The sequence below is a fragment of the Pongo abelii genome, chromosome 15, assembly GCF_028885655.2.
Source record: "Pongo abelii isolate AG06213 chromosome 15, NHGRI_mPonAbe1-v2.0_pri, whole genome shotgun sequence".
NCBI classification, from domain to species: Eukaryota; Metazoa; Chordata; class Mammalia; order Primates; family Hominidae; genus Pongo; species Pongo abelii.
In genome coordinates, this window is record NC_072000.2 from 109,780,169 (window position 1) to 109,799,201 (window position 19,033).

Below are 19,033 nucleotides of genomic sequence, written 5' to 3' on the forward strand. Positions count from 1 at the left end.
GACTAAGGCTGCAGGACATGGCTGCACTGATCACAAGGATCCCTCACGTGGTCCTCAGGTTCCTGAGAGTATACTCAATGAAACAGTGAAGCCGAAGAGATCCTAGCATAAAGTATCCCTGCCTGGACTGACCCACGGCCAACCCACACTCAATGGTGAAGACTGGATGCTTCCCCAGGATCAAGGACAAGAGGATGTCTGTTCACACCACTGCTATTCAATGTGGTAAACAAAAAAACAAAAACAAAAAACAGGCACTAGACTAGAAAGGAAAGATAACACGATCTTGTAACGAAAATCCTAAGCAATACGCTAAAAAACTCTTAAGCATAAAGAATGAGTTCAGCCAGGTTGCAAGATACAAGATCAATACATATCAACTGAGAATAAATTCAACAAAAGAAGTATAAAACTTCTACTCTGAGAACTAATAAAACTGTTGAAACAAATTAAAGAAGACCCAAATAAATGGAAAGAAATACCGTATTCAGGTATCAGAAGACTTAACACTGTTTAGGCGGCAGTGTTCCCCAAAATGATCAACATATTAACACAATCCCCGTCAAAATCCCAGCTGACCTCTTGGCAGAAACTGACAAGCTGATCCTAAAATTCATATTGCCACTCAAGGGACTTCAAACAGGCAACATAACACTTTTGAAAAAGAGCAGTTAGAGGACTCACAGTTCCTGATTTCAAAACTGACTGCAAAGCTTCAGTGTCCTGAACAGTGTGGAATGAGCACCAGGACTGTCATGCAGTCACTAAGCCAAACTGAGGATCCAGAAATAAGCTTTTAGGTTTACGGTCAATCGATTTTCAGCAAGGGCACCAAGAGGATGCCAACTGGGAAAACACAGTGTTTCCAACACATGGTCCTGAGAAAACTGGGTCTGCACGTGCAAGAGTGAAGGTAGGCCCTTACTTTACATCACATGCAAACGCTGACTCAATATGGACCAAAACCTACTGGAAAGAGCTGAAGGCACAAAACTCCAAAAAATCAGAAGCACAAATCTTCACGATTTGGACTGGATTAGGCAACATTTGTTAGTTATGATACCAAAAGCACAGCCATCAAGAGACTAAATAGGTAAACTGGATACTATCAGAATTTAAAACATTCATGCTCCAAAGGATACCAGCGAAAAATAAAAAGACAGAAGAAAATGAAAGGAACACATGAAATGGCTGAAAATGTCCTATAAATCACACATCTGATAAAAGACTTGTACCTAAAACACATAAAATCACACATCCGATAAATGACTTGTACCTAAAACACATAAAATCACACATCCGATAAAAGACTTGTACCTAAAACACATACAGAACTTTTTCAACTCAATCATAAGACAAATAACCCAGCAGACATTTCTCCAGTTTGTGGTGAACTGGCACTTTGACAAAACGCAGAGAGAATGTCACTACAATATCCAACTGCTATAAATGTGTTATTTCTGCCTCCATCTCACAGAGACCAGCAAGCAATGGCTGTGGATCCTGCGGGATCCACTGGGTTCTCCCCAAGCAGCCCTGGCAGAGTCTGCAGGACACCCAGGAGGGGACTCAGGGCACGATTCCTCCTGGAAGGCAGCCTGGGCTGGGTGTGCAGGGGTGACGAGGAAGTGGCAGGCCATGAGGTCCACGGCTGAGTCAGTGCCCCCCCCCACCCTCGCACCACCATCCCCATCTCTGGGACCCGCCACACGCTCAGCAGCATCCGCGGTGGGAAATACCATTCTGCAGGGTCTGCGCTCTTGACTCCTTCCCCAGATTCACGTGGAAGCCGCCACCCAGAGTTGGGGTTTTGCCAGCACCTGGAAACACAAAAAAAGACAGATCAGCCAAAACCTGGAGATCTGCATTTACAACCCTTTCATGACAACCACAGACACAAAGTGAAAACAAAGCGGGGGTCAGCATTCACAGGGGAAGCAGCAGGTCAGCCCCCTGCACCTCCGTCACTGAGCCAGGAACCCCAGTGGGGGAAGCATCTCTCACTCTGCCCAGCCAGCAGGGTTGAGGGTGGGCCAAGTGCACTTTCTGCATTTTCTTTTTTTTTTTTTTTTTGAGACAATCTCGCTCTTTCGCCCAGGCTGGAGTGCAGTGGCCCCATCTCCACTCACGGCAAGCTCCGCCTCCTGGGTTCACGCCATTCTCCTGTCTCAGCCTCCCAAGTAGCTGGGACTACAGGCACCTGCCACCACGCCCGGCTGGGATTAGAGGCACTTTCTGCATTTTCTAACCATGTCCCTAACACACTGCAAGTCCAGAGTGGACACTGTCAAACGGCTGCCGGGCGAGAACACAGATGTACCTCCAAACCTCTGCAAGTTGTGCACACACAGCATGGGCTGGCCGTCCCCCGTGCCCCAGGCCAGCCCACTCAGATATCACTCCTGCATGGTCACCACACGTGAACGCATCCACCTCCCTGCTGGACTGCAGGGGACACAAGTACCATCCCATGTGCCCCAAGGCACTGCAACCAGCCAGTCTGCAGAAGGCCCCCACACCTCAGTCCACCCACCCATAGGGAGGCTGCAGCTGAACCTGCTGGGCACTCTACTCTGGAGCTCTGCCAACTGACAGCATGCCTATGACATCCACCACATTCTGCCCTGCAGGGCTTCGGGGTTAAGACCTGGCCCTGGTACCTCTGGAAACATCAGGTGGACATTTAGATTGTTCACCAGGTTCACCAGCCCGATCGCTGCAGCCTGATCTCCCAATGAGCACGGTGGACATGTGGATTGCTCACCAGGTTCACCAACCCAAACGCTGCAGCCTGATCTTCCAACGAGAACAGTGAGGGGAGGCCCCAGGCATGCCCAAAGATGCGGAGAGCTGGAAAGTGCCCCCCGCCCCGCAGCGTCGGCCCTCAATGGCCGGCACAGGGGCCAGTGGCATTTGTGACAAAGCACAGACACAGGACTGGAGGCTGCTGCAATCAGGGGACGCGCAGACAACCTTGGCCACTTGGGGGAAGGCAAGTGTGCAGGGCCTGTCGGAGGACACTGGAAGGATGGGATGCAGAAGCAGAAAGCCAATCGCTGGAGCCTGGGGCCAGGCCCTCCAGGGAAAGCATGAGGCAGGGACCTCAGGGTCATCCAGGGGCAGCCACCAGCACAGACAAGGCAGAACAGGCACGGCCTCTGGCTTCACTGTGAATGTAACTGAATCCCAAACAAATACTAACAACACTCTTTAAAGACTCCAGTAAAATGATTCTAAAGTTCAGCTGGAAGCAAAAAGGAACTAGAGCAGCCAAGAAAGTTTTGAAGAGAGCAAGGGGCAGCTACTGGGCCCATCCGGGAACTCAGAGCTGAACGGGGTCAGGTGGCACTCAGCTTTTCCCAGCGGCAGCAGAGGCAAAGCCCGGGCCTCCTTCAGGCTGAGGCCCAGAGCCGGCCTCCTGGTGGGTAACGTGGCCACAGGGACGGCCGGCAGCAGCAGCAGGGCACCGGCACTGAGCACAGGCCTCTCCAACAAAGGTGGTGCCGGGACGGGGGCAGTGCCTGGAGACTACCTGGGTTGTCACAACTGGGATCTATGTACTAGTTTTCTGTGGCTGCCATAAAAATTGCCACAAACCTAGTGGCCTTCAAGAAGCTGGAGCAGGTCCGGGTGCGGTGGCTCACGCCTGTAGTAATCCCAGCACTTTGGGAGGCCGAGGTGGGCGGATCACGAGGACGGGAGATAACGAGACCATCCTGGCTAACACGGTGAAACTGTGTCTCCACTAAAAATACAAAATTAGCCAGGCACGGTGGCGGGTGCCTGTGATCCCAGCTACTCAGGAGGCTGAGGCAGGAGAATCGCTTGAACCCAGGAGGCGGAGGTTGCAGTGAGCCGAGATCGTGCCACTGCACTCCAGCCTGGGTGACAGAGCAAGACTCCATCTCAAAAAAATAAAAATAAAAATAAAATAAAATAAAAAAGAAGCCAGAGCGATGGCCAGGCATGGTGGCTCACACCTGTGGTCCCAACACTTTGGGAGGCCAGAGCAGGAAGATTGCTCCACCCAGGAGTTCAATACCAGCCTGGGCAATACGGGGAGATCCATTTCTTTCTTTCTTTTTTTTTTTATTGAGACGGAGTTTCGCTCTGTCACCCAGGCTGGAGTGCAGTGGCGCGATCTCGGCTCACTGCAAGCTCTGCTTCTTGGGTTCACGCCATTCTCCTGCCTCAGCCTCCCGAGTAGCTGGGACTACAGGCACCCGCAACCACGCCCGGCTAATTTTTTGTGTTTTTAGTAGAAACGGGGTTTCACTGTGTTAGCCAGGATGGGGGGAGACCCATTTCTACAAAAAAAAAACTGAAAAAAATTAGCTGGGTGTGGTGGCACCTGCTTGTGGTCCTACTACTTAGGAGGCTGAGGTTGGAGGATCACTAGAGCCCAGGAGGTCAAGGCTGCAATGAGCTGAGATCGTGCCACTGCACTCCAGCCTGGGTGACAGAGCAAGACCCTGTCTCAAAAACAAAAGAAGCTAGAACAGGCCAGGCGTGGTGGCTCATATCTGCAATCCCAGCACTTTGAGAGGCTGAGGCAGGAAGACTGATTGAGCCCAGGAGTTCAAGACCAGCCTGGACAACATAGCAAGATCCAATCTCTACAAAAAAAAAAAATTAGCAGGGTGTGGTGGGGCATGCCTGTGGTCCCAGCTACTTAGGTGGCTGAGGCAGGCAGATCGTTTGAGTCCAGAAGGTGGAGTCTGCAGTGAGCTGTGATGTACCACTGCACTCCAGCCTGAGCAACACAGTGAGAACCTGTCTCAAAAAATAATAAAATAAAGAGAAGCTGGAGCAGGTCGCAGTGGTCTCCTTGTGGGGGCGAGAGAAGACCTGGCAGGGCCACAGTGAGGTGCCTGCTGATGTGACAATCCAGAAGAGAGGCCAGGGAGACACACAGGACTCAGGAGAGACCCGTCCTGGAATAAGGGGGCTTTGAGCAGCACTGATGAGCCAACTCTAAATTCTGCAGAAATCTGGCCCAGGCCCCCCCAGGCTGAGCTCAAGGTGCCTACAACTCCGACCCTCCCTCAGAGTTCTTTGTTTCACAAGCACTGTGTATTCTTTTTTTTTTTTTTGGAGACCGAGTCTCGCTCTATCACCCAGGCTGGAGTGTAGTGGTGCGATCTCAGCTCACTGCAACCTCCGCCTCCTGGGTTCAAGTGATTCTCCTGCTTCAGCCTCCCGAGTAGCTGGAACTACAGGTGCATGCCACCACGCCCAGCTGATTTTTGTATTTTTACTAGAGACGAAGTTTCACCACGTTGGCCAGGCTGGCCTTGAATTCCCGACCTCAAGTGATCCACCCACCTTGGCCTCCCAAAGTGCTGGGATTACAGGCATAAGCCACCGCGCTCGGCCTGTTTTTTCTAAGCTTTCGAATTAAGATCACCAGTCTGTGTGGCCCCTAGCATGCTGGTCTCCAGCACACGCTCCCTCACCAACTTTTACTTTAGAAAAAGAAAAATCTCACTATATTCTAATTAGTGTATATAATGCTTTTAATAAATAATTCATATAATACCACATTAGAAAAAGGACAATGATCAAAGTATAAAAAGCCAGCTGGGTGCGGTGGCTCATGCCTATAACCCCAGCACTTTGGGAGGCCGAGGCGTTTGGATCACCTGAGGTCGGGAGTTCGAGACCAGCCTAACCAACAAGGAGAAACCCCGTGTCTACTAAAAATACAAAATTAGCCAGGCGTGGTGGCACATGCCTGTAATCCCAGCTACTCAGGAGGCTGAAGCAGGAGAATCACTTGAACCTGGGAGGCAGAGGTTGCGGTGAGCCGAGATCGCGCCATTGCACCCCAGCCTGGGCAACAAGAGCGAAACTCCATCTCAAAAACAAACAAATAAATAAAAAGCCCCTGAAGCCCCACCTTCCAAGAATAGGGGACGCCGTACAGCCTCTGTTATAGCCACGTTTCCCTACCTAGGTACAGTGGGCGGCAGGCGTGCTTCTAACAGAACAGGGCCACAGTGAGATGCCACGTTAAATTACAGTGATGATTTTGATTCTGGTTGTGTTTCACACAATCTCTTCACTCCTTGACCCACACCCATCAGCTTGCACCACAGCACACTGCAAAGCTGCGTGCGTCAGCAGCTCCACCACCTGCCACCTCTGCCCTCCCTCCTCCATCACTCTCTCTTGCACCCTCCAGCCTCCCGTACCTTCCTCACACCCCAGGACCTCTGTTTCCTGTCCCTGTGTTGTTCTCCCTGTCCCCCAACACCACAGTCACCCTCCCTGGGGCCACACTGCTGCACCTGCTCTGGAAGCGCCTCCTGGCTTCTGCTTCCCTCACGCCCTGGTGCGTGCACACTTGCAGGCACACACACAGGACACGTGTGGACAGTGTGAAACCTCAGAACACTAACCCACGGGGAGGATGAAAGAGGAAAGTGCTACCTCTGGCTGAAACTGCCACGATGCCCTTTACTTCTAAAAACGTGGTATTTTCCATAGCGCGTTTCTATAACAAAAAATATGTGCTAGTTCCCGTTAGCTGGAACTGACGTGTGGAAGGGGCCAGGTCTTGTGGGGCCTGGCTGAGACTGCCCCCCTGTGGACAGCAAGGGAGGACCTGCGGTTCCACCAGAGCCAGAGGAGGGCCAGAGGCTGCAGGGAGCACCTCTGAGCTCCAGCAAAGCCAGCAACACCCCATACCGTGGAACAGACAGAAAGGTGGGCCAGCGGCCCTCCATGTCCTGAAAGACCCAGCACAGCACTCACTGTCCATTTCACTCCAGGATTCTTCCAACATGAGGAAGCAATAACCTTTAATATTCATGTGCTCATTTAACTTAACTGGGGGCGGGCTCAGTGGTTCACGACAGTAATCTCAGCACTTTGGGAGGCCGATGTGGGCGGGTCACCTGAGGTCAGAAGTTCAAGACCAGCCTGGCCAACAGGGCGAAACTCCGTCTCTACTAAAAAATACAAAAAAAAAGAATTAGCCAGGCGTGCTGGTGTGCTCCTGTAGTCCCAGCTACTCGGGAGGCTGAGGCAGGAGAACTGCTTGAACCCAGGAGATGAAGGTTGCAGTGAGCCAAGACTCCATCAAAAAAAAAAATTTTTTTTTTAACTGGAGGCTTTCTGTTGCTGCTGTGAAACTTCCTTTTTTTAAGAGACAGGGTCTGGCCGGGTGTGGTGGCTCACGCCTGTAATCCCAGCACTTTCGGAGGCCAAGGCGGGTGGATCACCTGGGTCAGGAGTTTGAGACCAGCCTGGCCAACATGGCGAAACCCCGTCTCTACTAAAAACAGAAAAATTAGCCGGGCGTGGTGGTGTATGCCTGTAATCCCAGCTACTTGGGAGGCCGAGGCAGGAAAATCGCTTGAACCCGGGAGGCGGAGGCTGCAGTGAGCTGAGATTGCGCCACTGCACTCCAGACTGGGCAACAAGAGAGACACTCCATCTCAAAAAAAAGAAACAAAAAAGAGATAGGTCTCACTCTGTCACCCAGGCTAAAGTGCAGGGGCACCATCATGGCTCACTGCAGCCTCAATCTCTCGGGCTCAAGGAGTCCTCCCACCTCAGACTCCCAAATAGGTGGGACCACAGGCATGCGCCACCATGCCTAGGTAATGTTTTCTTATTTTTTGTTTTCTTTGTTTGTTCTTTTGGAGACAAGACAGAGTTTCGCTCCTGTCGCCCAGGCTGGAGTGCAGTGGCATGATCTTGGCTCACTGCAACCTCCACCTCCCGGGTTCAAGTGATTCTCATGCCTCAGTCTCCCAAGTAGCTGGGATTACAGGTGCCCACCACCATGCCCAGCTAATTTTTGTATTTCAGAGTTTTTTCTTGTTTTGTTTTTTTTAGTTTTCGTAGAGACAGTTTCACTATGTTGCCCACGCTGGTCTCAAACTCTTGACCTGAAGTGATCCTCCCACCTTGGTTTCCCAAAATCCTGGGATTACAAGCATGGGCTACCACACCTGGCTGGAAACTTCTTTTAAGGGGAGACACCTGTAGGAGGCCTGGCTGGCTGGGCAGTAATGGATGGAGAGGAATTCAGGGGTCCCACAGGTAAGTGGCCAAAGGAGGCTGGACCAGACTGTAGTGCATCCCTGAGTGCTGAGGACGGGGAACCGGGGACCCGGGAACACAGGGCATGTGCCTACTGGTGGGGCTGGATGCAGTAGCATCAGATATCTGGGAGGAGCACTGACAAACAGGACCAAGCACGGCAGCCCACACCCCTTCCCAGGCCCACACCCCTTCCCAGACACAGACCCTTCCCATGCACACACCCCTTCCCACGCGCAGACCCCTCTCAGGCCCACACCCCTTCCCATGCACAGACCCCTTCTCAGGCACACAACCCTTCCCACGCGCAGACCCCTCTCAGGCCCACACCCCTTCCCAGGCGCAGACCCCTTCTCAGGCACACAACCCTTCCCAGACGCAGACCCTTCCCATGCGCACACCCCTTCCCACGCGCAGACCCTTCTGAGGCGCAGACCCTTCCCAGGCGCACACCCCTTCTCAGGCACACAACCCTTCCCACACGCAGACCCCTCTCGGGCCCACACCCCTTCCCAGGTGCAGACTCTTCCCAGGAGCAACCCTTTCCCAGGCCCACACCCCTTCCCAGGCGCAGACCCCTTCTCAGGCACACAACCCTTCCCAGACGCAGACCCTTCCCATGCGCACACCCCTTCCCACGCGCAGACCCTCCTGAGGCGCAGACCCTTCCCAGGTGCACACCCCTTCTCAAGCACACAACCCTTCCCACATGCAGACCCCTCTCAGGCCCACACCTCTTCCCAGGTGCAGACTCTTCCCAGGAGCAACCCTTTCCCAGGCCCACACCCCCTCCCCAGGCCCAGAACCCTTCCCAAGCCCAGACCCCTTCCCCAGGCCACTGCTGAGGAGAGCTGGTTTTGTAGTGATTACAGTTTGGTTACGGAAAACAGGACGTGTGTCACGCTGCAGGCTAACCAGCGGCTTCCTCTCTCACCCAGATGCCAACGGGACAGAATTCACCCGTTTCCTGAGAGTAGGTACCTTCAGCCACAACTTAGGGTTCTGGGGGTCACGGAGCAGAGGCAGAAGCCCGGAGCCTTCCACCCTCAGGACCAGAGCACCGCCAGGAGGCCAGGCCCACGCTCAGAACCCCAGGCTGCAGGGAGAGGCTGGCTGGTCACATCCTTCTCTGAGGCAGTGGGAGCTTCCCAGCAGGCGAAGGCAACTCCGCCTCCTGTGTCCCTCTCCAGGGCCAGCGCCAGGTGACATGCAGCCATGTCACAAGGTAGGTCCGGCTGCATCGTGACCCCAAACGGAAAACAGCAGCACTCACAGACACCCCAGCTTCAAAGTTCTAACTGTGAAGCCAATGAAAGTTGTGATTATGGGAAACGCTCCCCACCCCACAAGTTCTGGTGACACTGAGGTGTGCTGCTCCTTGCGCAGGACGGAGGAGGGACCCCCTGCAAGCAGGAGCCCGGGATGCCTGGTGTGTGGGCGCCATCACCATCAGCTGCTGGCAGAGGGAAGCCTCAGGGCACACGCAGCGCAGGACACTGATGTGGGCTCACAGGGAAGCCCCGCCTTGCCTCAGTGGAGCAGACGGCCTCCTCAGGGCACTGCCAAGGCCCCAGGCCAACAGCCCCCAACTCCACCGTCCACCTGGCCCCTCCAGCCATGCTGAGCCTCAGTCCTCAGACACCCACCCTTCTCTCTGCACAGTCTCTCCTCGGGTAGCCCCGGGACGCTGGAACACCAGTGTGGTTTCCCCTGCGGGGCCTGGCTTCCAAGGTCAGGACCCTCCTGGGACTCTCCTGAGGCCTCTGGTCACCTGCCCTGATGCCTTAGTTAAATATTCCAGAGTAAACTGCGAGGCTGTGTCAGGCTTAGTTCTCAATTAATAGGTAAGACACCTAGGAAAGACAGTGGCCTTGGGACTAGAAAACGACAGCTCAAAGAACAAGCTCAGCTTTCAAGATAAGGCTGGAGGAAGGGGCGGCTGGGGCCTACTTGTGTGCCAGGGAAACTGAGAAGTCACCAAGGTTTCCAGCCCCCTGTGATCACCACTGTGACGAGGGAGGGAGGATGCCAAGTGGGCACCTAGACAGCCTGCCTGGGAGACAGAGGGGCTGCCCAGAGCAACAGCTCCCCTCTCTCCTCCCCATTCTCTGCCCAGGCACCGCCTGCGCCGGTCCCCAGGGGCTAAGAACCCGCCGCCTCACAGCACTTCCCCCAGGACCACCACAGTTGGTTGCTGTGCCTGCCCCTCCCTCGAGAGAGTGTGCCTGGGCTCAGAGGCATCTTGGGGCCACCTGACAGCACTGGCTCTGAGCTTGTTCTGACAGCACCCGGGTGACAGACTTCCAGCTCTGCACTGCTCCACACCACCGTCCTCCCCCAGCAGGGCACAGTGAGGGCAGCGCACTGTCACCAGGCCCGGATGCACTTAGCACTGTGCCTGCCCGGGAAACCCTGCGTCTGCTGCCATGACAACTTGCTTTTATTACTGTTGTTATCATCCCAACAGACATCAAAGTCTTGGCAACTGTGACACAGCTGCACACTCTGTGCCCAGTAGTCCCAGGAAGACACCCAGGGAGTATGAGCATGGAAGACGATGGGGAGGGAAGAGCAGGAGAGAAAACTCAATGAAGCCCAAGCCAGTTCTTAGAAAAGATCAAAAAAAGGATCAACTTCTAGCAAGAGCGACAAAGGGAAAAAAAGACACAAAACACCAACATCTGAAAGGAAAAAGGAGGCCACTGTGGACCCCACAGATATCAAAAGGATAAGGGAATGCTTCGAACAATTCTCTGGGCAAATTCAACAACTAGGTCAAGTGGACCAATTCCTCAACACAAGTGGCTAACTCACCCCAGGTGAAACACAGCATGTAAAATATAACTAGAACCTCAGTGATGAAAGAAGCCAAAACCACAGTGCAGAATCTTCTGAGAAAGAAACCTTTGGGACCAGATGGCTATGCTGGTGAATTCTACCAAACATTTCAGAAAGAAAGAACACCAACTCTACATAATGTCTTCCAGAAAATAGAAGAGGAAACGTTTCCCAACCCATTCCATGAGGAGCAGAACCCTGATATCCAAGACAAGGACATTACAGGAAAAACTACAGGCCAATATCCCACGCAGGCATCAGCAGGAACCCTCAACAGAACATGCGGCGCCGAGCAAAGCAGCTCACGCCGCTAATCCCAGCACTTTGGCAGCCAAGGTGGGAGGATGCCTTGAGGCCAGAAGTTCGAGACCAGCCTGAGCAGCAAAGCAAGACCACATCTCTACAAAAAAAAAAAAAAAAATTGGCGTTGGCTCACACCTGTCATCCTAGAACTTTGAGAGGCCAAGGCGGGAGAATTACTTGAGTCCAGGAGTTCCAGACCAGCCTGGTCAACATGGCAAAACCCCATCTCTACAAGAAAAATACAAAAATTAGCTGGGTATAGTAGGGCGCACCTGCAGTCCCAGCAACTCAGGAGGCTGAGCTGGGAAGGTCACTGGAGCCCAGGGGGTTAGGACTGCAGTAAGCCATGACCACTGCACTCCAGCCAGGGTGACTGAGCAAGACCCCAGACCCTGTCTCCCCCACCAAAAAAAAATTTTTTAATTAGCTGGGCATGGTAGTGCATGCCCATAGTCCTAGCTACTCTGGAGTAGGTGGAAGGATCTCTTGAACCCAGAAGTTCCAGGCTGCAGTGACCTGTGATCACACCACTACACTCCAGTCTGAGCAACAGTGAGACTTTGTCCCAGAGGAAAAAAAAAAGGCCAGGTGCGGTGGCTCACGCCTGTAATCTCAACACTTTCAGGGGCCAAGGCATGTGGATCACTTGAGATTAGAAGTTCGAGACCAGCCTCGCCAACATGGTGAAACCCCATCTCTACTACAAATACAAAAACCAGCCGGGTATGGTGGCGGGCTCCTATGTAATCCCAAGCTACTCAGGAGGCTGAGGTAGGAGAATCGCTTGAATCCGGGAGGGGGAGGTTGCAGTGAGCCCAGATTGCACCACTGCACTCCAGCCTGGGCAACAGAGCGACACTCCATCTCAAAAAAAAAAAAAAAACTCAAGGAGTGTATTAAAAACTCTTAGGGGCCAGGTGTGGTGGCTCACACCTGTAATCCCAGCACGTTGGGAGGCCAAGGCAGGTGGACTGCCTGGCCAACATGGCAAAACCCCATCTCTACTAAAAATACAAAAACTGCGGCCAGGTGTGACGGCTCACACCTGTAATCCAGGACTTTGGGAGGCCGAGGTGGGCGGATCACGAGGTCAGGAGATTGAGACCATCCTGGCTAACACAGTGTAACCCCACCTCTACTAAAAATACAAAAAATTAGCCGAGCGTGGTGCTGGGCTCCTGTAATCCCAGCTACTTGGGAGGCTGAGGCAGGAGAATTGGCGTGAACCTGGGAGGTGGAGCTTGCAGTGAGCCGAGATTGTGCCACTGGACTCCAGCCTGCGTGACAGAGCAAGACACCGTATCAAAGGAAAGAAAAAAAACTTAGCTGGGTGCGGTGACGGGTGCCTGTAATCCCAGCTACTTGGGAGGCTGAGGCAGGAGAACCGCTTAAACCTGGGAGGTGGAGGTTGCAGTGAGCCGAGATGGCACCACTGCACTCCAGCCTGGGCAACAAGAGCAAGACACTGTCTCAAAACAAAAACAAAAACAAAAAAAAACTCCTGGAATTAACAAGTAAGTTTAGCAAAGCCATAGGAAACAGGACAACACACAGAAATCAACCATATTTATATAAACAAGCAATGAAGAGTTGAAAACTAAATTAAAAAAAAATTCCACTTATAATAACTCCTAATAGAGTATAGGTACACATCTAAAAAATGTCCAGAGAGGGCCAGGCATGGCAGCTCATGCCTGTAATCCCAGCACTTTGAGAGGCTGAAGTGGGGGGATCACTTGAGGTCAGGAGTTCGAGACCAGCCTGGCTAACATGGTGAAACCCTGTCTCTACTAAAAATACAAAAATTAGCCAGGTGTGGTGGTGGGTGCCTGTAATCCCAGCTACTTGGGAGGCTGAGGCACGAGAATCGCTTGAATCCAAGAGGCAGAGGTTGCAGTGAGCCAAGGTTACACCACTGCACTCCAGCCTGAGTGACAGAGCGAGACTCCATCTCAAAAAAAAAAGTCCAGAAGCTGTATGCTGGAAACTACCCAACACTGACAGACTATATCAAAGAAAATCTAAATGAATGCAAACATACACTGTGTTCATGCACTACAAGATTCAACATAGAAAAAACGTCAGCTGGGCGCGGTGGCTCCGACCTGTAATCCCAGTACTTTGGGAGGCCAAAGCGGGCGGATCACGAGGTCAGGAGTTTGAGACCAGCCTGGCCAATATGGTGAAACCCCGTCTCTACTAAAAAATATACAAAAATTAGCTGGGCGTGGTGGCACGCGCCTGCAGCCCCAGCTACTCAGAAGGCTGAGGCAGCAGAATCGCTTGAATTCGGGAGGCAGAGGGTGCAGTGAGCTGAGATCATGCCACTGCACTCCAGCCTGGGTGACAGAGTGAGACGCTGTCTCAAAAAAAGAGAAAGAAAGAAAAAATGTCAGCTCTGCCTAAATTTATCAAGAGGTTTAATGCAATTCCAATGAAAACCCCACCAGCACTTCTGTACAGGTTGAACATCCCAAATCCAAAAATCTGAGATTATAAATGCTCCAAAACGGCCAGGCGCAGTGGCTCACGCCTGTAATCCCAACACTTTGGGAGGCCGAGGCGGGTGGATCATGAGGTCAGGAGATCGAAACCATCCCGGCTAACATGGTGAAACCCTGTCTCTACTAAAAATACAAAAAAATTAGCTAGGTGTGGTGGCGGGCGCCTGTAGTCCCAGCTACTCAGGAGGTTGAGGCAGGAGAATGGCATGAACCCAGGAGGCGGAGCTTGCAGTGAGCTGAGATAGTGCCACTGCACTCCAGCCTGGGCAGCAAAGCGAGACTCCGTCTCAAGAAAAAAATAAAATAAAATAAAAAATAAATGCTCCAAAACATGAAACTTCTTGAGTATCAACACGATGCTCAAAGGAAATGCTCACTGGAGCATCTCAGATTTCAGATTTTTGGATTAGGGATGCTTAACCAGTAATTATAATGCAGATATTCCAAAATCAGAAGACTCCGGTATCCAAAACACTTCTGGTCCCAAGCATTTCAGGTAAGAATATGTGACCTGCAGAGATGCACAAACTTACTCTAAAATTAAAAAGGGAAAGGGAAATTAATAGCTACAACAACTTTGAAAAGGAAGAACAAAGGTTGAGGGACTCACAATATCTGATTTCAGGACAATATAACAGGTATAGTAAAAAAGCGTGCGATGTTGACAAAGGAAACGGCACCTGATCAACAGGGCAGGACACAAGGCCCAGAGGCAGACCTGCACGGACGGGGCCCAGTGAGCACAGCCGAGGGAGCAAAGGCCTTTAGTCTTTCAACAAACGGTGTTGAAACAAGGGGAGCTCCACATAAACAATGAGCCTCAGCCTACAAAGCACACCTTATACAAAACGTAGATGGGCCGCAGATTTAGACTGGGCGCAGTGGCTCACGCCTGTAATCCCAGCACTTTGGGAGGCTGAGGCAGGCGGATCACTTGAGGTCAGGCATTCAAGACCAGCCTGACGAACATGGTGAAATGCTGTCTCTACTAAAAATACAAAAATTAGCCAAGTGAGGTGGCGCACGCCTGTAATCCCAGGTACTTGGGAGGCTGAGGCACGAGAATCACTTGAACCTGCGAGGCAGAGGTTGCAGTGAAATGAGATTGTGCCACTGCACTCCAGCCTGGACCACAGAACAAGATTCTGTCTCAAAAAAAAAAAAAAGTTAAAACTTCTGCTTTGAGGCTGGGTGCGATGGCTCACGCCTGTAATCCCAGCACTTTGGGAGGCCGAGGTAGGCGGATCGCGAGGTCAGGAGATTGAGACCATCCCGGCTATCACAGTGAAACCCCGTCTCCACTAAAAAATACAAAAAAAATTAGCCGGGCATGGTAGCGGGCTCCTGTAGTCCCAGCTACTCGGGAGGCTGAGGCAGGAGAATGGCGTGAACCTGGGAGGCAGAGCTTGCAGTGGGCCGAGATCGAGCCACTGCACTCCAGCCTGGGCGACAGAGCAAGACTCCATCTCAAAAAAAAAAAAAAAAAACCTTCTGCTTTGAAAATCACATATACAACAAAGGGCTTGTAACTACAATCCACAAAGAACTCTCAAAACTCAACAATAAGAAAACAACCCAAATAAAAAATGAGAGTCAGGGTGTGGTGGCTCACGCTGTAATCCCAGCAATTTGGGAGGCCAAGGCTGGAGTATCACTTGAGCCCAGGAGTTTGAGACCAGCCTGGGCAACATAGAGACCTTGTCTCTACTAAAAACAAAATAAAATAAATGATCACAGCGTGGTGGCATGCACCTGTAGTCTCAGCTACTCAGGAGGTTGAGGCAGGAGAATTGCCTGAGCCTAGGAGTTCAAGGCTGCAGTGAGCCATGACTGGGCCATTGCACACCAGCCTGGGCCACAGAGTGAGATCCTGTCTCAAGATAAATAAAAAATAAGACTTGAGCACACATTTCAACAAAGAGGATCCGGGCATGGCAAACAAGCACCCTAACAAGGTTGCACATCACTAGCCAGTAGAGAAATACAGAATACCACTATGATGAGATGCCACACACCTGTTACAACAACCAAAATAAAAACATCGACAACACCAAGTGCTGGTGAAGATGTGGGGCAACTGGTGAGAATGCATAATGGCACAGCCACATCACAAAACAGTTCATGACGGTTTCCCATAGAGTTAAACATATAGCTAAGTTCCCCAGAGAAATGAAAACGTATGTTCACACAGAGAGCTGCAAATGAATCCTTTTAGCAGCTCTATTCACAACCACCTGAAACTGGCCACAGTCCAGCTCCTTCCACAGGCTGGGGTCCATCCCCAGCCCGCAATACTGCCCATCACTGAAACGTCCCCTCCGAGGCCTGCAGCAGCCCGAGTGGCCCTAGAGCATCCGCCCGGGAACCGCCAAGGCCAAGGGCAGCAGCAATCGGATTCTAAGTACCAGACATTGCTGAAAACAAAACTGCAGGCACAGACAGTGACAGTGAGGGGCACCTTGAGGGGCCTTCTGGGCTCCCCAGGCTCTCTTCAACCCTCCCTGTGCTGGCTGCCCTGGCCCACGCGTGTGTAGAGGGAGTCCACGCGCGCCACGGGGGTCCACAGGCGCGCCAAGGAGGCCTACATTCGCGCCAAGGAGGTCTACATTCGCGCCAAGGGGATCCATACTCGCGCCAAGACGGCGCAGAATCGCGCGCCCCGACAGAGCGTGCGGTACCGAGGCGCGGGTCCCGGCCGCGCCGTCACCGCCTCCAGCCCGCCTAAGCCGCACCGGGAAGTCCGCGCAGCGCCAGCCCGCGGGACTCACCGTCCAGAGACACGAACTGGCCCACGGCCGAGGAGCCGCCGCCGCTGCTCTCCACGAACTGCACCTCGGACACGATGATGTTGTCCTCCAGCACTGAGCCGCAGGCGGTGCACACCGCGTCCCCGCGCGCCGCGTCCAGCTCGATGTCCGTGCCGCCGCAACCGCGGCACACGCGGCCCGTCATGCCGGCGACCGCGCGGGCAGCGCCTGGAGCCTCCCGAGACTCTCAAGCCGCCTGAGCCTCCGGAGCAGCCCGCGCCGCCCGCCCAGGCCCAGCCGCCCGCCCAGGCCCAGTCGCCCAGGCCTCGCCGCTCTCGCGAGGCCCCGCGCCAGCCGATTCGCAGCCGCAGATTCGCCGCGCGAGCCCGGGCCGCGCCGCCCGCAACGGCCGCGCCCTCGGGATGGGACAGGCACCGGGACCACGGCGGGGACGCGAGGACTGGAGCCGCGACCTCCCGGCCCGGCGCGGCCGCGGCCTCCCTACTGCGAGCGAGCTGGCCTCCCTTGCGGCGCGCCGGCGTCGGAGGGGCGACCTGCGGGGGCTGGGCTTCGGCGGAACACGAGCGGGGCCTAGCGGTGAGCGCAGCCGAGGACTGGCGCTTGGGGGCGGGGCCACGGCAGTGAGCGCAGCCCGGGACTGGAGCTGGGGGCGGGGCCTCGGCGGTGGGCGACACCGGGGACTAGAGCTAAGGGTGGGGCCTCGCGGTGAGTGCGGCCGGGACGGGACCCGAGGCTGACGACGGGACCTAAGGCAGTGGGCGGGCCCTTGGCGATGAACGCAGTCGGGGACTAAAGCTGGACGCGGGGCAGGGGAGGGTCCTCCTCGAATAGTGAGCGCGGTCTCCAGCGGCGAGCAAGGCCTGGGGTGAGGACTCAGAGCCGGATGCGGGGCTGAGGGTGGGGGGCGGGGCCTCCCGTGGGGAGACGGCCTGCGAAGGGAACTGGAGCTGTGGGCGGGGAAGGGGGCGGAGCGTGGGCCTGGACCCGAGCTGTGGGCGGGGCTTGAGGCGAGGGGCCGCGCGTGGTGGGCGGGGCCTTGCTCCTGAGGGCGACCTAGGACCCAACCCCTGGCTCTGGGAGTGGTGGGCGGGGCCAGGGCGGCTTCGTTGCGGGGCCTGGCAGCGGAGGTGTAGACGCCCGCCAGCGGCCACCCTGCCTCGCCCTCCGCATTTGCGGCGTCCGCCGCTCCGCTTGCCCAGGTTCCAGAGCCTCCCCGTGCGCCCCGCTATTCTCCGTTTTCTGTTCCCCTAAAATTCCCACTTTCTAGCAGTCATTCGTCCACCTGTGGTTTCCCGTGAGTCACCTCGCTATGCCCCCTGCCCAGAGCGGGAGCCCTGGCTGCGCACGCCCTCAAATATCTTCAGGTGCGGTTCACAATCGCCATAGGGCCGGTGACATACCCAGGAATGAGCCTAAAAAGAAATGCGTGACCAGGCACAGTGGCTCACGCTTGTAATCCCAGCACTTTGGGAGGCCAAGGCAGGCGAATCACGTGAGGTGAGGAGTTCGAGACGAGCCTGGCCAACATGGCGAAACCCCGTCTCCACTAAAAATACAAAAAAATTAGCCAGGCTTGGTGGTGGGTGCCTGTAATCCCAGCTACTCGCGAGTCTGAGACAGGAGAACCGCTTGAACCTGAGAGGTGGAGGTTGCCTTGAGCTGAGATCGCGCCATTGCACTCCAGCCTGGGTGACGGGTGACAAGAGTGAAACTCTGTCTCAAAAAAAAAAAAAAAAGAGAAAAAAGGAAATGCGGAAGACCCCACCCTCTTTTTTTTTGTTTGTTTGAGACGGAGTCTCTGCTCTGTCGTCCAGGCTGGAGTGCGGTGGCCAGATATCGGCTCACTGCAACCTCTGCCTCCTGGGTTTAAGTGATTCTCCTCTCTCAGCCTCCGAGTAGCTGGGATTACAGGTATGCACCACCACACCTGGCTAATTTTGTATTTTTAGTAGAGACGGGGTTTCTCCATGTTGGTCAGGCCAGTCTTGAACTCCCCACCTCAGGTGATCCGCCCACTTCAGCCTCCCAAAGTGCTGGGATTACAGGCATGAGCCACCGTGCATGGCCCTATTTCATTAATTTCTGCTCTCATTTTTGTTAGATCCTTCTTTCCACTTAATTTGGTTCAATTTGTTCCCTTTTTCTAGTTTCTTTTTTAAAAATTGAGATAGTGTCTTATTCTGTCACCCAAGGTGGAGTGCAGTAGCATAATCAAGCCTCACTGCAGACTCTACCTCCTGGGCTCAGGTGATCCTCCCACCTCAGCCTCCCGAGTAGCTGGAACTACAGGCATGTGCCACCACACCCAGATAATATTTTTTGTAGAGATGGGTTTTTGCCTCATTGCCCAGGCTGGTCTGGAACTCCTGGGCTCAAGTGAGCCACCCGCCTTGTCCTCCCAAAGTGCTGGGATTACAGGCATGAGCCACTGCTCCCTGCCCTTTCTCTAGTTCTTTTTTTTTTTTCTTTTTGAGACAGAGAACACCCAGGCTGGAGTTCAGTGGTGCCATCTCAGCTCACTACAACTTCCGCCTCCCAGGTTCAAGTGATTCTGTTGCCTCAGCCTCC

The 19,033-nt window shown here is 53.8% G+C and overlaps 2 protein-coding genes across 4 annotated transcripts in view; one reads left to right on the forward strand and one right to left on the reverse strand.

Annotated features, from left to right (window-relative positions):
- Positions 1–16,835, reverse strand: part of BRF1 (BRF1 RNA polymerase III transcription initiation factor subunit) — a 77,597-nt gene extending 60,762 nt beyond the window's left edge. For all 3 annotated transcript variants that reach the window (XM_009249559.4, XM_009249558.4, XM_002825173.5), the window contains exons 1-2: positions 16,466–16,835; positions 1,740–1,820 (exon numbers count right to left, since the gene is read on the reverse strand). In XM_009249559.4, coding sequence (XP_009247834.4) covers positions 1,740–1,820; positions 16,466–16,649 — 265 coding nt within the window. In that variant the 5' untranslated portion in view covers positions 16,650–16,835. The remainder of the gene's footprint in view (positions 1–1,739; positions 1,821–16,465) is intronic.
- A 51-nt stretch (positions 16,836–16,886) lies between these two features.
- PACS2 (phosphofurin acidic cluster sorting protein 2) overlaps positions 16,887–19,033 on the forward strand; it is a 97,962-nt gene continuing 95,815 nt past the window's right edge. Inside the window, exon 1 of the mRNA XM_063715767.1 lies at positions 16,887–17,041. The gene's annotated coding sequence lies outside the window, so the exon portion shown is untranslated. The remainder of the gene's footprint in view (positions 17,042–19,033) is intronic.